Consider the following 20327-nt stretch of genomic DNA (forward strand, 5'->3'; position numbering starts at 1 on the left):
TTCTATTTCAGAAAATGCAGGGATACTGGTGTGTTATACACTATAATGCAAGTACCACAGGCTGAGATTTTTGTCTCTTGTGCACTCTGCTCTATTTACAGCACCTTAACAGTCCTTAAAACATAATAAGCATGCAATAAATATATATTATATAATAAACATTTACAGAAAAAATCATTAGTTTTAATGTAATTAATTGAAATCTTTAAATGGCAAAAATTGCATATATTATATCAACTTTTAATAAATGCAAAAATTGCAGAAGTCACTGTCCTTGACTGCAAAGCATTAAAATTATATATTAATACAATTTTAAATAGATCTAAATTCTTAAAAATTTAAATAATGATCAGATATGTCATTTGTGCTCAGAGAAGAGATACAATCTTTAATTTTACAATACCAAGAAAAAACAAGAACATTAAGATATTAACACTTCTGGAAGTACACCAAACTAAATTCAAAAGCAGATTCATTGACTTAAATTATATTGTTATTAAACAGGTTTAAAAAGTAACTGAAATAAATAAGCTAAATAATGAAATAAAATGATATAAAAAGTCTGCTCTATCTCTTTGTAAGAAAAGAGAAATAAGTTTATGAAGTAAAAATAAATGTATTAGAATAGAAAAACATAATTATTAAATATATTAAGTGATAAAAAACAATATACTGAAAGGCTGAAAATCTCAATGTTGTAAGTGATTTTACAGAAAAAAAATAGAAAATTTCCAAAATTCAGTAAAGGAAGAAATCTCTATGGTAAAAGTTGAAAAAGATGTCAAAGAATTACACACAAAAAAGCATTAGGCTAGATGGTTTTATGATGAGTTATTTTAAATCTTGACAAAGAGATAATTTTTAAACTATAGAAATTGTTACAAATTATATAAACAGGCAAAAAGCTACTCAAATGGTTTTACAAAGGTAACAGAACCCTTCTATGCAAAATTGCTCAAGTTAAAAAAAGCTTAGGGATCAACTGCACTTACAAATATAGATATGAAGTCACAACTGAAATACCAGCAACCCATGCCCAGCTCTATCTTAACAGAAAAGCAGACAGCATGTGAGTATAGATTTGTTTTTTCAGAATTGCAGGGGCTATTCAGTATTAGAAATGCTATTAATATAAATCATCACATTAATAGAAAAATAAGAAAAAGCATATGATCATCACGATGGATGTTTAAATGCCATATGAAAAACCTCTGGTTTGTTTACACAAAAAGAAATGCTTCTTTCTCTCTAAAATGCCATGAAGTTAAGGGAGTACTGACAAAGCTGGAAAAAATCTGAATGATCTTTGACTGTTAAGGCTTACTATTTCTTCTATATCAAGAACGTCTACCATGCAGGAGGAAAAAAAGTATAAACTGTAATTAAAAAAATGGAAAACTCATAAAAAGAAGATATATACATGACCAATAAAGACATTAAATGCTCAAGAGCAGTTGTAATTTAAAGAAAATATAATAATTGATATTTGCTATGAAATTGGGAATAACTAAGAAAAATAAAAACACTCAGTTTTAATAGGGCTGCTCTGAAACCTGTATAAAACAGGCCATTAGTATTTGTTGATTGTATTAATAAATATGCTTCTGGGAAGAGTAAACCTATTAACTTTTCTCCAGGCAAGTTGGGTAATTTGTATCATTTACATTTTTTCATATCCTTAAATAGCATCTTATGTTGATTTATGATAAAAAAGTAATAGGAGTGTATAGGTTTATTTATAATGATAATTATTACATCATTACTTATGGTAAATGATGAAAATAACTTGAACATCAAATAATAAGATTAATCGATTATTAAATATCATTCTGAAAATACTGTGCACTGAATATTAAATTCACATTTTTGAAAATTATTTAATGGCATGAGAAATGCTCACAATATAAAAAAAAGTGGAAAAAGCAGCTTAAGTAACAGCATATCCAGTAGTACCCCAATTTAACTACTACATGTGACATGCATGTATGTGTGTGTGTTTATGGAAAAGAAAATACTCCAAAACATAACTAGTGTTCAGTTATTGCGTGGTCAGATAATAGATGGTTTAAATTTTTGCTTTAACAATTTTTACCAATTGTCTAATTTTTTTACAGTGACCATGGATTACATTTATAATAAAAATTTTTAGCTGTCAAAGGAAACAAGTGATTTCAGGAAAACAAGAAAGACTAGTGTATGCCAACTATATGCACATGGTCTTTAAAATACTTCTGGCTATATAATTATAACCTCTTTTAATATGTTTATTTAATGGCTACAAAAACCACTGGCTGCCAAGTTAAAGTTCATTAAAATACTTGCAAAATGTGTACATATCTGTCTTTAAATACCAACATATATGCAGGTCTGTACTGATACATGAGTACGATCAAGACAAGCCAACTTGGCACGAGTCACTACATGGCTCAGATAGGATGTCCTCAACAACGTTCATTCATAAAAAAATTGGAGCCCCCAGAAACAAATATCATGTGAGTTCTTTTAAATGAAATAGTATATCAATCAGACATGGAACTTAAAGTACAGACTAGAGTTTTTCAACTTTTTAAAATCCTAACCCATAGGAAGAAATATAGTTTACATATATCCTGGTAAATATGTATATGTGTGCATGCATTGGGTATGAAACAAAAATTTCGCCAACCAATACCAATACTTACTGTTTGCCATTCCTTTTATTCTATTCTATTTTTTTAATTTATTGATTTGAGAGAGAGGGGAGAAGGAGAGAGAGAGAGAGAAACACCAATTTTGTTGTTTCATTTATTTATGCATTCATTGGTGGCTTCTTGTAGGTGCCCTGACCAGGGATGGAACTGGCGACCTTGGCGTATCAGGAGGACGCTCTGACCAACTGAGCTTCCCAACCAGGGCCTATTCCAGCCCATTCCAAATCTTTACAATTGTCAGTTGTGACCACAGAATGGATTTTATGATCCCCTAATAAGTTGTGACACACAGACTGAAGGACTAACCTCCAGGGCAGATCTCAGTTAGTAACCGGGACAGACAACGCACTAATGTTCCAAACCTCAAAATGAGAGGTTGAGCCTGAAGACAAGTATCATCATCAAACATATTTGAGAAGCCACCTCGTATTTGCTTACAAGTTCCAAAGGGCAACTGGAGTAGCAAGTGCCCTACGTGCAGACAGAAGAAAAGGCTGAAACACAAGGGAAACATTACAAGGATAAAAGGAAATCCATCCTATTAATTCTTGGTGAGTCTATGTATTCACTTATCATTTTTTCTGTACTATTACTTCTAAATATCTCATTATATTTTAAATTATGTTTTCTATCTGCCTTTCCCATCAGACATGAACTCCTTATTCACTTTTGAATTCTCAGAGTCAAGTAAATTTCTGGTACAAAGTTGCCACCAAATAAAGGCCTGAGGAATTAATTAATAAATGAATGAACCATATGCCTTGAAATTTGGTTCTGTAATCCTGGGGCCAAAGTGAAACAACATAAAAGAAAATGGGTTTATTTTTCTTAACTGACAATAGGACATTAACAGGTTTTTTTCTTACTTCAGATATAAAAATCTTTAAGAAGGCCAGGAAAGTTGTAATAACTTCCAATTGAGAAGGCATTCCAATTTCTGATAAATTAAATTTATGAATCAATGAAGTGGAAATATTTAATGCTTAAAGCAAAGTCTCACCTTTTTTTCCTATTTGCTTGTATTCTTTTTATTCCCCTTTTATTATGTATGTTAGGATTAGATTTTTTTAACCTATACATATGCATCTATATGTAGAGAAAGGAATATTACTCACTTTCTCAAACTGGAAAATTTAACAATAGAACCACAAGTAAACCACAAAGTCATAAATCTCATAATATTTTTTCCCAATCACCAATTTAAGTACAATGCTAAAAGATTTCTTCCTGCCATCATTCATATTAATTGGGAGACCATGATCCCCTATTCTGGAATGTGAGTCTCGGATTCCCTTATAAACCACATACACACCGAGCATACTGCTGCTGCAGGGCTGCCTGACCACTGAACACTGAGAAATCACCACAAGGGAACTGCATGGTGATCAGGAAACCTGGTCCACACCAAGTACGTGAAGAAAGGAAAGGTAGCTGTGTGTGTGTGTGTGTGTGTGTGTGTGTGTGTGTGTGTGTGTGTAACAATAAAAATAGACTTGCTATTCAGAAACAATTTAGGATTCTTGACAATTGTGATGATGTAGAAATAAAACTGAAAAATGAAGGTATCGCCACATGGTTGGAGGGTATCCATTATCATGGAGAGAGCCGGAAGGTTCATTAGAGAGAAGACATCTGATCATGACAGGGAATGTCTTTCTCATACAACATTTCTTACTGTTTCTCTCAAGAAGTAACTGCAAAATATTAGCATCTTCACACATGCATGCGCACACACACATGCACACCGCAGTGAGGCCTTCCTTCTGGGTCAGCGCTGATGCAGTGGCAGGACTTGATGAACACTTACGTAGAAACTGCGGAGTATTCAGTGAATGATTAAACCAACAAAGGAGTGAGTGATTGCAGAGAGTCTCTTTCCCTCGTGTGCTGTTTCGGCCTTGCCATCTAGGGCATGGAGCTATGTCTGGGAATGGGCTGAATGAAGGATGACATAGAACGAGCTAAATCATTTGAAAAAAAAAAAACCTTCATAAAGATAAAACCCAAGAACGCCATTACTTTATGAAAGTCTTATCTGGAAAAGAGAAAAGAAACAATTTCTCAATTGTTTATAATAACACTGTTATGCCCTTTCTTCTTAGATCATTTACTTGAGTAAATGGAAAGTTTCCCTGTCAGCCTCGCTGAAATTAGTGGCATCACCTCTTGCCCTTCCTCGTAAGCACTCTGAAAATTAGTGCTGCGATTTCAAGGTTCAGGATGAAACACGGAGAAATTAATGGGATTCGGAGGAGGACTGTAAAGTCACAGACTCCAGTAGGAGATATTGCAATCATATTCAAAATGCTAATTCTTCTTGTGGAAAGTGGCAATTTCCGAGGCTCTGTAGTGATGATTATTATTTTAGGGTTTTCTTTGACTCAAGTGTTTTTTTCCTGTTTCAGAAAAGAGTTTTCTATGTGTTTTCTTTTTCCCACCGTAACACCAGACTCATGACTAGTTAACAAGAAACAAATGATGTTAAATTTCAGAATGACTCAGAGTCAAAAAAAACTTTCCTTCAAGTGAAATGCCGCTGCAGTGACCTGATTGGCTGATGACGCCTGGGCGGCTGTGAAAGGGATGTTCAGGCTTCGGAATCTGAACGCAAATATGGTGCAGATAGATTTTTAATTGCCTTCGTGGTTAAGTGGTACATGTGTTATAAATGCCAGTTAAGTGGATTTTCATGTCATCTACTCCAAACATCTTCATTTTAAAAATTTAGTACCCAAAGTTTCTTTCAGGAGCTTTGAGTTCTGCTAAAATAAAATGCATCCAACTGACTTTAAACAGCCTGGAGAGTAGTTTATGGAGTTTGGAATTCATAGGAGTCTCTGCTTTGGTTTTTCCTATATCACATAAAATGGCCATTTCTGTCTTTGCAGTTGAAGAAAATAATGTGATTATTGTAAAAGTTGTAATTTTGGGTTTCATGATCCAATGAAAATGGTTGTGGTCTGGGGGAAGTTAACCTATTCTAAACTTGACATCCTGAGCTGGAATTAATTGCTCATTAGAAGCAGAAAAGATTTCTGTCTTTTACTGTAATGTTAGTACAGTAAAATACCAAAATAAAAAAATAGCATTTTTTGACATATTATGGAAAAATAGTGTAGTTCTGAACTTTCTTTTTCTGCCTTTTGGTATTTTGGTTTGGGTTTGAGCCAGAGATAGACTAACTTATTTGATTATAGCATAAAAAGAATGATTACATTTTGACTTTTCAGAGAACTGAAGAAACGATACCCAAATCTGGTGTTGGCTCAATAGTATGGGGTTAAAAAACAGAGTAAGAGTGATAATTAAAGAGGAGTTCAGCAGAGGTAGAAAACCGATTTTATAGTGCTTATAAATGACTAGTCAGAGATTCCCTTTCTTCCAAACTTCTTGAAAGTTTCAGAGCAGCTGCCCCAGTGATCCTCCTTTCCTTCTAGTCTCAGAGTTAAAGCAGGTGAGAAAATCAGCCTGGCTCATGATTGTGTGACTATGGTGCAAAGTCTTAGAACTTTAGTTTTCTTATCTGTAAATAGGATTAAAGCTACAACTACCTTGTGGAATTGTCTGGATTAATTGATAGAAGGCATTCTCACAGCATCTGGTAGAATCCGCACTGAGTTCAGGATGCTGTTGTTGATACTCACCTGGCTGTTGTGTAATTTATCGAGTAAATAATTTGCAAATATTCTCTTTGTGTCTCCCTCTCCCTCCTATTTTAAGACCTTACCTAGACCCTGGAGTTTCTTTGCTTTAGGGTTTTTGCAGAGCTGAAAGCAGAAGCTTCTAAGTTTCTTCTGGTCTTTGGTCTTTGATTTTAGCATAAGGTCATTAAAAAGATTAGGTGTGCCCCCAGGGTCAGGGATGAAAGGGGTGTGCTTTTGAAGGAAAAGTTTGTGTGTGGGAGAGGGAAATAGATCTTGACCTTTTTGACCAAGGGACTTTGACAAAGTGCCTTACAACCAGGCCTGATAGTCACTACCTAAAGGGATGAGGATCATCGCAGTGGTCGCCAGAGCCAGCTTGACCGGAAGGTCTCCCAGATGCTTGATGTCCTGCGATGTTGTAATTAAGCTCCGATAATGATTAAGATAGAATGGTTGTCTGGCTAATGGAGCATATTACTTCCAAACAACTCAGTGTGTGTACTACTTAAATTCCTCACATTTATCGAACGCTTGCTACATGCCAGAAAATATTCTTCACCATCACTCGATTGTCACAATACTATTACATCAATTTTAAGGAAGGCTGAGAGGTTAAATAAGTTGCCCAAATTTCCAACTGGTAAGTGGTGTAGCCTGCACGTGAGTCTAGGCTGTCCAGCCTCAGAACCCATTCTCTCATACATTATGCTGAGATGTTTTCCATACCTGCCATATTATTATATTTCAAATTGAGGTCATCTGTGCATTTAGAAAGACCAGGTGGGAAGGAAGGAGCGGTTTAGAGGAGCTGTCTCCAGGGCAGAGTTTCAGACGCTGCTGACTGAGGAGTCATGGTTTGTGTTAGTTGCAGCAACTGGCCATGGACCACAGAGGACAGACTTAGAAATGAAAGGCTTCCTTTGCGGGGTGTGAGGACCAGCTTGCGGGAGAAATCAGTGCCACTCAGGATCAGATCATCGCTCACCAGACGCCAGTCAGACTGGGACATCTGGGCCGTAGGCTCTGTGTATAAAAGAGAAATGCTGGAGAAACTTCAGGCTGTGGAGTAGCAACAAGACATCAAGAATGTGACCTCAAGGCCAGGGGCCCTTCCTCTGTTTCATAAGTGGCAGTTTCTAGGGGTAGAGTCCATTAGCCTCCCTCCTGCTCCCTTCTCATAGACTTCCTCTAAGTAGGTAATTTTGCTCTTAATCAGGTTAATCAAATGTCTTGTTCAAACAGAGAAGTCTCTGGGGGAGTGTTAAGGACCTTTATGGGTCAGATTTTTTCCCCCTCCCCTCCCCAAGATGAACTGCACCGAGAGAATGGTGACATTGATGGAGAGTGTGGGGAGAGGTAACTTTGGGCTCCTGAACACTTTGGGGGAAAGGGTGGGCCTAAGTGGTGTGCCATGATGGGGAGTTAGGGGTGATTAAGAGTCAGAAAACCTGGGGAGACACTCTCCAAGACTGGTAAATGGGAAGGGACTAGAAAATATCTCAAAAGTGTATCAGGGAAAGAGGCAAAAAGGGAATTTCTTTCTCCTCTTCTTGGCTCAGATGGCTCCCTGCTCTCGCTCCTAGGTTACTGTTCTGTGATTAGCACAAGGTTACAGGATTTTAGTGGGCTTTTGTGGCCTGGTCTGGGGCCCTGCAACCAATATTTTTTTTTCCTATAGGAAAGCATTCCCATTTCCAAATTGGCAATTTCTAAATGGGTTTCTGAAACACAGTTTATATCTATGTTGGGGATTGCCTATAAACATGTTGTCTCCTTTCAAAATGATTTACGCTCTGTTTAAAAGCTACAAATTCACTTGTATGATCTCCCATAGAGCTAATATGTCAACATGTTCCTGTGAAACCCGCATTGAAACATAAACAAAATAAAGCTACCAAAAAAAAATCTTCAACTTATTTTTGTCTTCTTTCCTCAAATTTTCACTACTTCCCGAAATCTAGGTGTCACAACTCTTTACGTGCATTTAATGTTCTACCAATACCAAGTTTGCTAAAACCTCAAAATCTACTATGCACACAGTAGGGTTTTTTTTTCTGCCTTGGAACCTCTTCTGATCCCCCGTGCAGCTATTTTAGGAACTCAGGGGCAATACGAGTCTGCTGATGGAGGGGCACCCTGAGAGGGAGATGTTCATGGAGCTCGAGAGGCTCATCGGCAGCGAGGGGGCCAGTTATTTCATGGTGGGGGCCACGCTACAGCAGTTTCTGGATGTGTACAGCTGATGACTCCAGTTCTTTACTTCATTCCATATCTTAAAGATTTAAATAATGGATTTTTTAAAATTGAGATACAATTGACATGTAATTCATTAGTTTTAGGTGTACAGACAGCATAATAATTTTGATATATGTATATCGAATATGATCTGGTCACACACACACAAATACTCTAAGAGGATGTAAGATGGAGCAACACTACCCAAAGCATGAGTCACTTTTAGTCCTTTCAAAGAATTCCATTGCCTTTTCCTGGAGCAAATTCCCAGCTTTGGGGTAAGTCAAACTTTCACTTGCCATGTGGGCTCCTGGGATAACCCAAAGATACTGGGCCAGTAGACAAAAATTCTTCTTTTTCTTTTTACCTAGCCAATGATGGCAGCAAGTTTAAGACTGTAATAGATCTGTTCTTTCTCATGATAAACAAGAAAATATCTGAAGAAAAAGGCCTTTTCTCTTTCCTAAAAAATCTAAGATGATGGAGAACGTTCACATTGTTGTTAGAACTAGATATCAGAGTAGACAAGACCTAACTGTGTCTGACATCAGTTTTCTCTTCCTGTTAATAGCACATTTATGCTTTGGGGACTATCTTTTTTTCTATGTTTGTTCATGGACTTTATGTAGGTCTGATTCCACTTTCTATTTCCAGGGGTGGCCTTGTGACCTGGTTCTGGTCATTAAGAGTACTACATCTTTCTGGCCATAGGCGTTTAGAAGTAGACATGTGACCCAGGTTGTTAGTAAGTTACTGACTATTGCATTGACATCAGTTCTAGGACTTCCTGGATGTATTGGAGGTGAGACAATCTCTTTCTATAGAGTTGGGTTGAAGCTGCTGATGGCTGTCTTGCCACCAGATGGGGGACCCCCCTGAAAATGGTGCCTGCAGAGAGTATAGCAAAGTTGAAAGATGGAGGAAGACTCCGAATGGCCTGTATGGAAGAGCTGGATCCAGCTTTGCCTGAAGTCTGATATGCCAATGGGCTTTAAAATCATATAAACCCATAAAATTTCCTTTTGTGCTTAGGGCAGTTTGTATTAGGTTTCTGTTCTTTGCAGAGCCATTGACTAATCAAATGCTGTTTATCAATGTCCTTAGTTTTAATCAGATGCCAGTAAGGAGCAGAGAAGGAAAATGCAGCCTCACCTCAATGCTTGTATTGGACCACTGAAAGCAGTAGCTCACCTTTCTTTTTTCTCATTTTTAGAAAATAACATTCTGGTGGTTTTTATACTTGGGTGGCCATTACACATTCCATCCTAAATCCCTTTCTCAAGATGGTTAGCATGATCTCAGCATCCTGTTCTCCCTTTCCTCCAACTGTAGAATTTACCGGATGTGTCTTTCATCGTCCAGACAGCTGCCAAGAATGGTCCCTTAGGTTGGTTGCTAGACCATCTTCATTATAGGGTGAACAAATCTTTCAGAATGTTTTCATTTACTCACCCAACCATCACCTTCCTGAATCAACCCCCTTTGCCAGAAAAATAAATCAACATGTCTCTTATGACAGTGGAAACTAGCATACCTCCTTCCCACCCATGTGTCTACAAACCTCTTCTTTAGATAAACATTTTTCTAATTTAGTCAGAGTTAAAAAAAAAAAGCCAGGAGGAGGTATGGTATACTCCATGCAGCTCTTTACAAAAGACAATAATGCAGGTAGTAATATTTTTCTAAAACTCTAGAGCCATCTTATTTCCGAAATTACTTACAGGATATTCATGTGGTTGTTAAATAAGCAGATAATCTTTATCTGCTAATTAAAAAAAAAAACCTGCTTATTGCCAGAGGACTGTGACAGCCTTAACAAGTTTTACAGAAAATAAAATGCCAGCAGATAACAGGTATTATGTTTTCTTTTGGCAAATATTAACACTTCCCAGCTAGCATATCTTGCTTACTTAATTGGGCCTATAAAAACTCACCAGGCCTTTTCACTTGGAGCCATTGAAATTTGTTCTTTACAGCTTTTCAGAGCCTAGCTGGGAGAACAGCTACAAAACAGACTGGCTGAAAAGATTTTTAAGGTCTCATGTCCATATTTGCAAATCTTGCAATCTGTGTGTATTCATTGATTTTAACACAAATAAAGGGGGTACATTAGGAGCTCCTTTGGGGAAAAGAAACACATCAACTCTGAGAAAAAAAGGACAAAGTATGTCTGCTGAGGCAACTCTCCAATGGTCTCCACGGCTTTCCCAGAGCTCCCGACTGCACACCCTGCCTCTGACAGGTTCACTGCCGTTTCTCTGAGCTCATTTAGAAGCTCATACCTCTCTACAAGGTAGCGTTTCTCACATATATTATTGTCCTTTTTTTGTTTGGGTTCAGATGTGTGTATTTATGGCTAGATTGTGAGTTCCCTCAAGGTACAGATAATATCATATTCTTGTTACGAGCATCTAGTCTACACTAAGCCTGAGTAAATATTTGTTAAAATTGAAGAGGAGGTGTAGAGAAAACACAAGGAAAAGAGAACGATGTTGGAACAAGTGAGGATCCAAGAGAACAGTGGGAAGTCTCCAGCCCTGGGCTGCTGGGCAGGCGTGATAAATGGTGAGAACTACCAACAAGATGACTGGGCAAGACTCAGAAGGTTCAAGGCCGGCCAAAGGAAGACTATTAGTTTCATTGATAAAAATATATTTTCTTTCAAGAAAGAATCATAGATCGTAATCAAGTGATTCTTTCATCATTTTGGCTTTGAAGACTTTTGTGAGCTACTTTCTTTCTGGCTCATTTTAAAACTACTTTATATGTAGTTATTAGGTAACTTATCTTCCTGACTTCCTTCTTGATAGTTCAGAAGTTCCCCTGGATGATGGGGCTCTGGGGAGTATTTGTTAGGCCTCTCAATGAAGTACTGGACTTGGGGAGTCCTGAGTCTATGACAATATTTTCAGATGACACTGGTCTGTGTGATAATGATCTTGTTAGAAAAGCTGAACTACTTTGGTGCTGGGAAGTGATCAGAATTAATGTTATAATTTTAGAATTGTGGGTCAGCAACCCTGATGGCCCCCTGGAGAAGCAGCTGAGGGCCCTCTCTTGGGCCTCACTCATCTCTCTCGTGGACTGTTGATCAGATTTTAACAAGTGATGCTGCAAACCAGCATGATGTAGGGATCAAATCATAAAAGCTGCCTTGTTGGGTCTGGCTGACTAACAGGCGTGAAATGTTAACTTTCTAAACTTGCTTTCCTAGATCTCTCCAAACGTAGCAAGACAATGGTGTGATTTCTCAGGCCTATGCTGGACAAAAGATACTAGTGTTTTTCCTTGGCTTGGGGAGGAGACAGGAAAGGATGCTGAGATTCTAATCCCCGGTTTGGAGTATCTCAGGAAATGACAAAGACCTCTCATCTTTTACGACAGAGCATTTTCCAAGCATCCCTTTGGGACACCTTCGTTCCCAATTGTCTGGGAAGCATAAAATCTGTCACTTTTGGCATCACTCAACACACCTGAGCATGGGAAACAGAAGTTAAAATAGAGATACTTCTTTACTCACTAGCTTGTCTGTCTAGTTATATGTTTGCTTGGCATAGAACTAGAATCATTGAGATGGGAAGGACCTCAGTGCGCAGTTACCTAGCTCAGGTTTGGTGAAGGTCAGAGAAATGTTTAAGTCCTGGGAAGGTTAGGCACTTCTATCCTTTTGGCTTGATATAAAGAGATCATATAAAATAAAGCCAAAAAAGCAGGACTTGCTTACTCTAAAATTACTTATCTTGTTCTGCTCAATAGTCGCTCTGAAATGGAGGACTTTTCAGTGCATTGGGCATGGTGTTCCATTTTGGTTATGGAGGAAAATACTTCCCTTTATTTTATTGCTTATTTGTTTGATTTGATTAAGGGGCAAGAGTTCCTCATCAAAGTCAGTCAGTCAATTTCAATTAAGTTTGAAATGCAGTGAATTGTCATCTACATTATTATTCTCTAGAAATCATTTTCTTCAGGTACCAAGAATTTAAGTGACCAGTTGCCTCATCACTGCTAATGTGATTCTGTTTAGTCCAAATGTCTGTAACAAAACCAATAAATAGCTGTTTGCTCTCACCTATAATCACAGGATGCCTACCTCTGGAAGAGGCCGAAGCTATTTGGCCGGAGGCTGCCTATCCTTCTGACACATTTCTGATGAGAGTTGTTAGAAATCTCTCATACGTGGAAGAGCCTACTGGGCCAAAGAGTTTCCATTGCTCCACACAACAGTGCGAATGCTGAAACCGACTTTTAAACAGCAGTGTGGAAGTGCTGAGTGTCACACATGACATGCCACAGCACTGAAGTGAAACCTTCCCAGAGGGAATCAGCTCCGACCCTGGACTGGGCTCTCCCAATCCTGACCTTGTGAGCATGAAAATGAGTGTGAAAATCAGAAAAAAACACTTTCCTTTAGTAAGTTTGCCCTTCAGAAGAGCTGGTGCCCTTAGTGGCCACCGGGGATAAGAGAGTTCCTTACGTGGTTCTCAAGAAAGCACTACGAACTGTAGCAGATGGCCGTGACCATCAAGGAAAGGAGGGAGCGCTGACTCACGAGAGGACACTGCCATCACCACATACAGCTGTGCTCTGGTAACAATGTTAGCAGTGAGAGCCAATGTGTGTTGAGCACCAAATTCTCAGTCACATTTATTGAATACTCAGTATTCTAAGTGTGAGACATGTACTTTTAATAAGACTCCAAGCACCCTCCACTGGGCACTTTTCTGGATGCTCAAGAGTCAAATGTACTTTGTAAGTATAGCCTTGCCTTCTTGAAAAAGGCAGGAGAATGCATCACACTACCCTGGAAAACACCAAAGGTTATCTCTTTAGGAGGTCACGATATTCTTTCCTGTTTCAGAACGCTGAAGGTTTGACAGAGAATCCTCTAACACACAAATTGTTGTTGTCTCAAAATAAAATGGTCTTAGTGTCTGCTAAGAGAAAAATATGAGTTGTTCAGATGCAAGATATGAACAATTGATATCTCTGAAGATAACTGTTCTGATGCTTACTTCTAATAACCATTTTCCAAAGGCGAGATGACTTTTGTTGCATGTTCTGCTAATGCTTGCTTAGATGTCTGAGACCCCAGAAAGGGAGGACAAGAATTAAGGCTCCATAGATGATGACGAAGATTCTTGTCCTCTTTAAAACAGCAGACATCTGTTCTACCCCAAGCTGGTATACAAGTGCAACAGGGAGTAAATGTGGGAGCAATTAAAATGAATTACTGTACATTAGTGTGCTTTGACTTTTGTGAACGGCCACTTATGTGGGAGAGGATGGCTGTGGTTGGTGCAACCTAAATATAACTTGATGTATATAGAACCTCCTTGACCATGTTCTTTCACTTTAAACCCTCTCAGTAAAGGAGAATTCAATGATTGGAAGCAGGCGTGAGCTTACCCAGTGAAGGTCGTAATCAGATGGCCTTGCTCTTCCTTCATCGTCCTCGTATAACGTGAAGCCTTCCCTGCGAGCCTGATAATACTCCTTCCGCAACTTCTGGATGCGGTCGGCACTTCCGCTCATGGGACGGCCACTACAGAACATAAACACACACAGTCACACCGGGTACGTCATTCTGGGGACTCACGTTTTGATCTTCTTATTAAAGAAGCTGACCTCAACATTTGGAAGATTCAACAATGTCATTCAAATATGCAAGAGAAACTGTGACATCAGTAATCACGATGAACAAAAAAACAGTCCTGACGTGCATACCTGCAGCTTCAAGGGTCAGACCATCTAACTGGAGATTAATAAATGCTTTTAGAGTCAGCAGGTAAGATAAGTTACTGATCTTTAGCACAATTAAAAGAGTCATCCTATTTTTCTAATACCCACAGAGTTTGGCAACATTTCAGTGTGGGTATCTCATTTTCTCACTTAACTGTTGCCTATGTGACCGGTTGTTTGACCTGAAGGTCGGCTGTGACTCAGAGTGGGCATCTGCCAGTTTTCAATTCAATGAGACTCATGAATTTTGGGAGTGGGAGGTGAGGTATATGTATACGTGAATATATGGGAACGGGATGGGCTGTATATGGGGAAAGGAAAGAGGGTGAAGCCATGCCAAGAAGTAAGAAGGAAAACAGAAAGCTGGTGACAGTAGAATGCATCATCTTGGTGACTTGTCTAAGGTTGTCTCTATTTTAGCCACACTTTTCTCTCGGGAATTACAGCTTCCCCAGTGACCCATCTTCTCAGCTCCAAACTGGTCAGCCAGTGGCTCCCTTTCAGCTAGTATTTGTCCCCATCATTTCAACAGAAGCAACACCATGTGATACAATTCAGGGCTAGGAAACAAGAGAAGAATGATAGGCAGAACCCAACAGTTGTTCGACTTCTTTGGTTCATTTGAGGTATAACTGAGAGCCCTATTGTGTCGGACCTCAAGTTAAGATCTGGGAAAGTAAAAATGAACAATTCACAGTCCTTGTCTGCAAAAAGCACACAGTCTGGGAGTTAGGGTACTGATAGCGATAAAGAAGACTGCAGTCCACTGAGACAGGTGATATAAGAGGTCTGCAGAGGCACTGAGAAAATACAGACTGCTGAAACTTTGACAAGGCAAGAGAGCAGGGCCACAGGAGATCTCAGACGTCTCCCAAAAGGAGGTGACACCTTGGCTGAGTCTGCAAGGATGCATAGATACTCAACTGCTGGATAAGTGAGATGAGAAAATTCTGGGTAGAGGAAAGGGGGATGCAAAGGACAGAAATGAGCAAGCATCTTGCTTTGGGGGAACGCAAGTAAGTCACTTGGGACAAGCAGAGGTCCTCAACTTCACTCGTCCTGCCATACACACCTGTCAGTTGGTATTTGCTTTCTTCCCACTCTCATTCAGGGAGCAGATCAGAATGAAAGGGAGTGCTGGTGACTAGGGGTATCTCGAATTTACGCTAGTGACAAAAGTACATCACTTGCAAACTTTGGTGTTTTAACTCAATTTGTAACAGCTCATCAACCATAATGATGTTCATGTGTCATGAGTGTGTAAGAATCCCTGCTCTAGGGCACAGGGTACATGGGAGGGAGCAGGGAAGAGAGACAGGTGTGACAGAAAGAGCAGTGGGGGCCCCACCGTGAAGAGCTTTACATGCCCAGAAGATCCCCAGATATGACAGTTGAGTTTTAAGGTTAAATAAGATATCTTATAAAATAAGATCTCTCAAAGCAATAGAAAGAGGTTATCTACCATTTTGTTAAAACACTTAACAGTATACTTGTAAACTATAACAAGAAAGTGGGGAAGAAAGTGAGGAAACATCTTTTGGAGGAAAAGCATTCTTCCCAAACTAGACTGTAAGGTAACTGAAAGCATGACTACGTGTCAGTATTATCCAGCCTCTCTACAAAGTTAGTACTGGGTTCTCGGCTTCCTACCTGCCCTACAGACAGTGAGCAGCTGATACCTTTGGGTAAGAAAAGACAAACCTTTACAGATCACATACCTTTATTTTTTTTAGTGTGTATTTTAAAACCCCCAAACAATTCTGTTTCTGTATCATGCCTTTTTGTTTTTTAGATTAAAGTTTTTTTCTTGAGTACTTGAAAAAGATAAGAAAAAAAAAAGGAAGGCCCAATATGCTTTTCTAAACACTGGGAAGCCATTTGGAACCATTTCCTTCACGTGTCAGCATGAGGAGCTGCCCGTGGCGCCGGCATCCAACGAGCAGGCTGCTGCCGATCACGTGAGTTCACGAGCCTTGCTCGAACTCACCGAAGGACTTTAACGAACACAATGCAAACATCATGTTCATAGTCTATGAGTTTACCCAAAGAAACTGAAGCATTGAATTCAAGCAGAATGAAGTCATTAGTAATAAAAAAAAGAGAGAAGAAAAAAGAAACTGATACGGCACTATTTTAAAAAAATCTACCATTTTCCTACATTTGTGGTGGAAGAAAAAGTCATACTCTGACTACAAACTATTCTTCTATATCTATAAATATGTAAATTTGAAAATATGAGTTTGATCATATTTTAGCTCTCAGAGAGAGGGATTAGGGCAGGAATACAAAATCAGGTGTTTAGGAGTCAGAAAATCTCCTATGGCTGACAAGAACATGACCATTCACCCAGGAAAGAAATTTGGCCTCAGAGAAAAGGAAAAAAAAACCCCAGGAAATATGTCTAGAAAGTCACGGACCATCTAAGTTCAAAACATGCTGTCCCTTCTCCCTCATGTGAATATTTTAAAGGAGATACGGGACACCATGCTCACCTGTCATAACCTGGGACTGCATCTCAATATTATTTTCCTTTTTCTCTCCAACTCCCATTCTAACTTTAGTCCCTGTGTTGTATTTTTTCCAAGTGGGTGTTTTATATAATAAAATCAGGAATAGCAAAATCTGATTTCATTTTTTTAGCTTTTCTCTGCAGCTAACATACACAAGTTCACCATCACATCAGTAAAAATGATATGTACATTTTCTGTAACCAAAGCAGTTAATTGATTCCATTTTGTGTTGAGAATACAGAAATTTGAAACAGAATCTAAAAATGCCTTTGTCATAATATTAGCAATAAGCATAATAGTTATAATTTCCAGAAACTGACATAGCAAACATACTTTTATTTACTCCACTTTCTACCCAGAACAGACATCACTAATCAACTACAGCATTCTTTCCCAATGATCCTAGACAAGGTCTTAGAACACTTCTCAATGATAACTTTAGAAAGCTACTACTGATCCACAAGAGCTGGCACTTGAGTTTACTTTTAATTCTTGTGTAATGGGTGTTCTAAATATCTCCAAATATTAAATAAATTCAAGGGTAGGTTTTATCATTCTGTTCCATAGAGATGAGGAATCTGAAGCTCATGGCTAATAGATGATGATCAAGGTCTATTAGATTTGAAAGACCAGTCTTTCCACCACTGCATACTGTCTTCTAGCCTGTGTCTCTTCCTTCATCCTATTTGTGTCTTAGACTCTGGGTCATCTAGCAGCATATTGGGCAAGAATGAAGGTTAAGGCTAGTCTTAAGCATTACTTTTCGTGGACTCTTATTTTCTTTTCTCCAATACATATTATCTGTTCTAGTTTTCTGGCTTTATGGAACTTAGCAGTAGTGATTCTAACAAATCTTTTGCTTAATAGCTTCAGAAGTGATGTCAGGTTATGATGTAACTCAAATACTCTTGCAACCATATAAAATCAGGCAAAGCATCAGTAACCCCATCTCCAAGTTGCTAGTTAGAAAATTAGACTTTCTGGAGGATCCCAAAAACAAAAAAGATGCAAAAAGCAACTATAAAATGATGTTTGTTAAATCCAGTGGTTCATAACTCCCAAATACTTTGTCTTTGTATTAAAAGTAAGCCTTACTGTTATAATGCACAGTGGAGGATTGCTTATAGAGCACAGACCTTTGTATTATAATTTTTAAAAAGGCTCTTTTAAGTAACTACAAAGAGTGTTTGCTTTCAGATGCCATGGATTACACTTTTACGGGCATGACTAAGATCATTTTTGTAAAGAGTATGAGTTGTATAAAATAAGAAATAAATACAATGCTCAGTTTCCTTTCATATTAGCATCATCAGACCTCTAATCTTACCTTTTTACCCCTTCAGATAGTTGTGGGGGAAACACTAGTTTTTGACTGTGGTAGCTTTTTTGTGTCTTCGTAAACTTATAAAAAATTTATCTGTACTGTGATGTGTTCATGAAAAAAATTATTTTATTATATTTTGTTATAGTAGAACTATTCATCATGGATATTTCTGCTTCCAATAACAATCTAAATTAATGTTGACAAATGGTTAGGTACTTAGTTTAATCTTAATGATTCAGCTCTACTCTCTTGGACCAAAACAACATGAGAGCAAATACTTTCACATCTGTTAGGTTGGAGTTACAACTGTCATACATTTGGAATGCTATGGTCCCAAGCAGTCTTTATATAATATGAATTCGATTGAATGTTACATTTTTTTAATAATATTCGGTGAAGTTTTACAGAAGAAATTTCTCTAATCATTTGGTCCTATCTATTTAGGAATATGTAAAAGTGTTTTTTGTTTTTTTGTTTTAGTTTGTTTTTTAGGTAATATGTGGCCAAAGTTAATTTTCTTTCTAAGGCCTAAATAAAAGAAAGCAGTTTCCCATAAAAAAAAAAAGAAAAAAGAAAATTAGACTTTCTGTATTAGTTGTTCATGGGGTAAAGTTGGCTATTATTATTTTTACAAAAGGTCCTGTTTTAACTGTGTCTATACTTAGTGATTAATGTCACTCCTATACTTTCAACGTGCTGAAATTTTATGTTAAATGAATTTAAACAGTGCAACAAAACAGATTTATTTTGTCGTAATTTATTGTAAATTATACTGCCTGTGCCTTTAAAGACAGATATGTAGTTAAACAGGCTCTTCCTGTAAAAGTGGAAAGCTGGGTAGCATTGAAAATTGTAATGAAGTTCTGAAACCATCTCTTTTTTTCATAGCCACCTATGGTAATACATACCCACATGCAATGAATATCACAGTAAGGCGTTATCTGCTCCTTTGAAATCTAACCTTATTCTTCCTAGTTCATAATGAATTCAAGTGAAGTACATTTTAAAATGAGTGTTCATCTGGGCATGTCGTAGTCTCCTCCCATTCTTGCTGCAGGCTGGGAAAGGAGACCAATATTTATTAAGCTCCTATAATGTCCTAAATATAATATTTATCCTTTATATAGTCCATCTCATTTAATCCTCATCAAATGTATGAGGATGACACTATCACTGACATGTCACAGATGAGTACACTGAGGCTCAGAGGGGTGAAGTAGCACAGTTGTTGAATGGTGGACCAGGAGTTTGTGACTCCAAAGCCAGTGTTATTTCCACCATAACACGTTGCCTTTCGAGAAAGGCATTAAAATGCAGCAGGCATTTGGTAGCAGCAGTTTGCAGGCGTGTCAAGGCTGAGGGAATTTAGCAGAGCGCATTCATAGCCATACCTTTTGATACATTTTTATTTGCACAGGCCTGTGCACTAAAAATAGAGATAAAAATAGCTAAAATAATAGAAATACATGCAATGAAGTCTGTATTCATTAAAGAATGATGTTGGAGCAATTGCAGACTGAGATTTCTGGATAATTAATACTACATTTCTAACAGGCTTATGTGGGAAAACTGGTATAAAACTGAATGGGGTGTAAGAAAGAATCAGTGTAAGACAAAGATCTCACATGAAAGAGAAAGAAACTCTGGTCAGGACCGGGACTGACTGGCAGCCAGGCTGCTCCTGGTAAAGTTCACCACGTACTAAGAAGGAGTCGATCGCTGACAATGAACCACTGTTGGACTTGTGAATTAATTTGGGATGATTTTGTGTGTATGCCGAAGTGGGCATGTATGTAAATACATGCACCCTAACTGTGATGAAATTATGTATGGTTAACTTCAAAGAGCTGTGTTCTTTCAGATAGCTTCAGGACATGCAGCTCTTCTTCTGAAGGAGAGGTGTTTACTTTTTGCATTTGGTGAGTACTGCCTTCATTTGTAGGTACCAGCCTGAGGTCTAGAAGCAGTGATGTGTTTAAGCAATAGTCTTTATAAAATGGAAACTTAACAGGAGATTCCTACATGGATGTGGTAATCCTTACAAAGTCACTGAATAAAACTATTTAAATTAGATGAATGCATGCCAACAATAATCAGTAGAATAGAAAGTGTTTTCAAGTTTGGGGTTAGATCCATTTTTTTTTATGAAGTTACTATAAGATGGTATTTTGATGTTTATCATTAA

The 20327-nt window shown here is 37.9% G+C and overlaps 1 protein-coding gene across 1 annotated transcript in view; it reads right to left on the bottom strand.

Annotated features, from left to right (window-relative positions):
- The window catches only part of PARD3B (par-3 family cell polarity regulator beta), a 975282-nt gene that overhangs the window by 85209 nt on the left and 869746 nt on the right, over positions 1 to 20327 (bottom strand). The window contains exon 21 of the mRNA XM_045852946.1: positions 13976 to 14111. Within this exon, the coding sequence (XP_045708902.1) occupies positions 13976 to 14111 (136 nt within the window). The remainder of the gene's footprint in view (positions 1 to 13975; positions 14112 to 20327) is intronic.

This window comes from Phyllostomus hastatus, unplaced genomic scaffold, assembly GCF_019186645.2.
Source record: "Phyllostomus hastatus isolate PE091 unplaced genomic scaffold, TTU_PhHast_1.1 phas_contig_137, whole genome shotgun sequence".
Taxonomy (NCBI): Eukaryota; Metazoa; Chordata; class Mammalia; order Chiroptera; family Phyllostomidae; genus Phyllostomus; species Phyllostomus hastatus.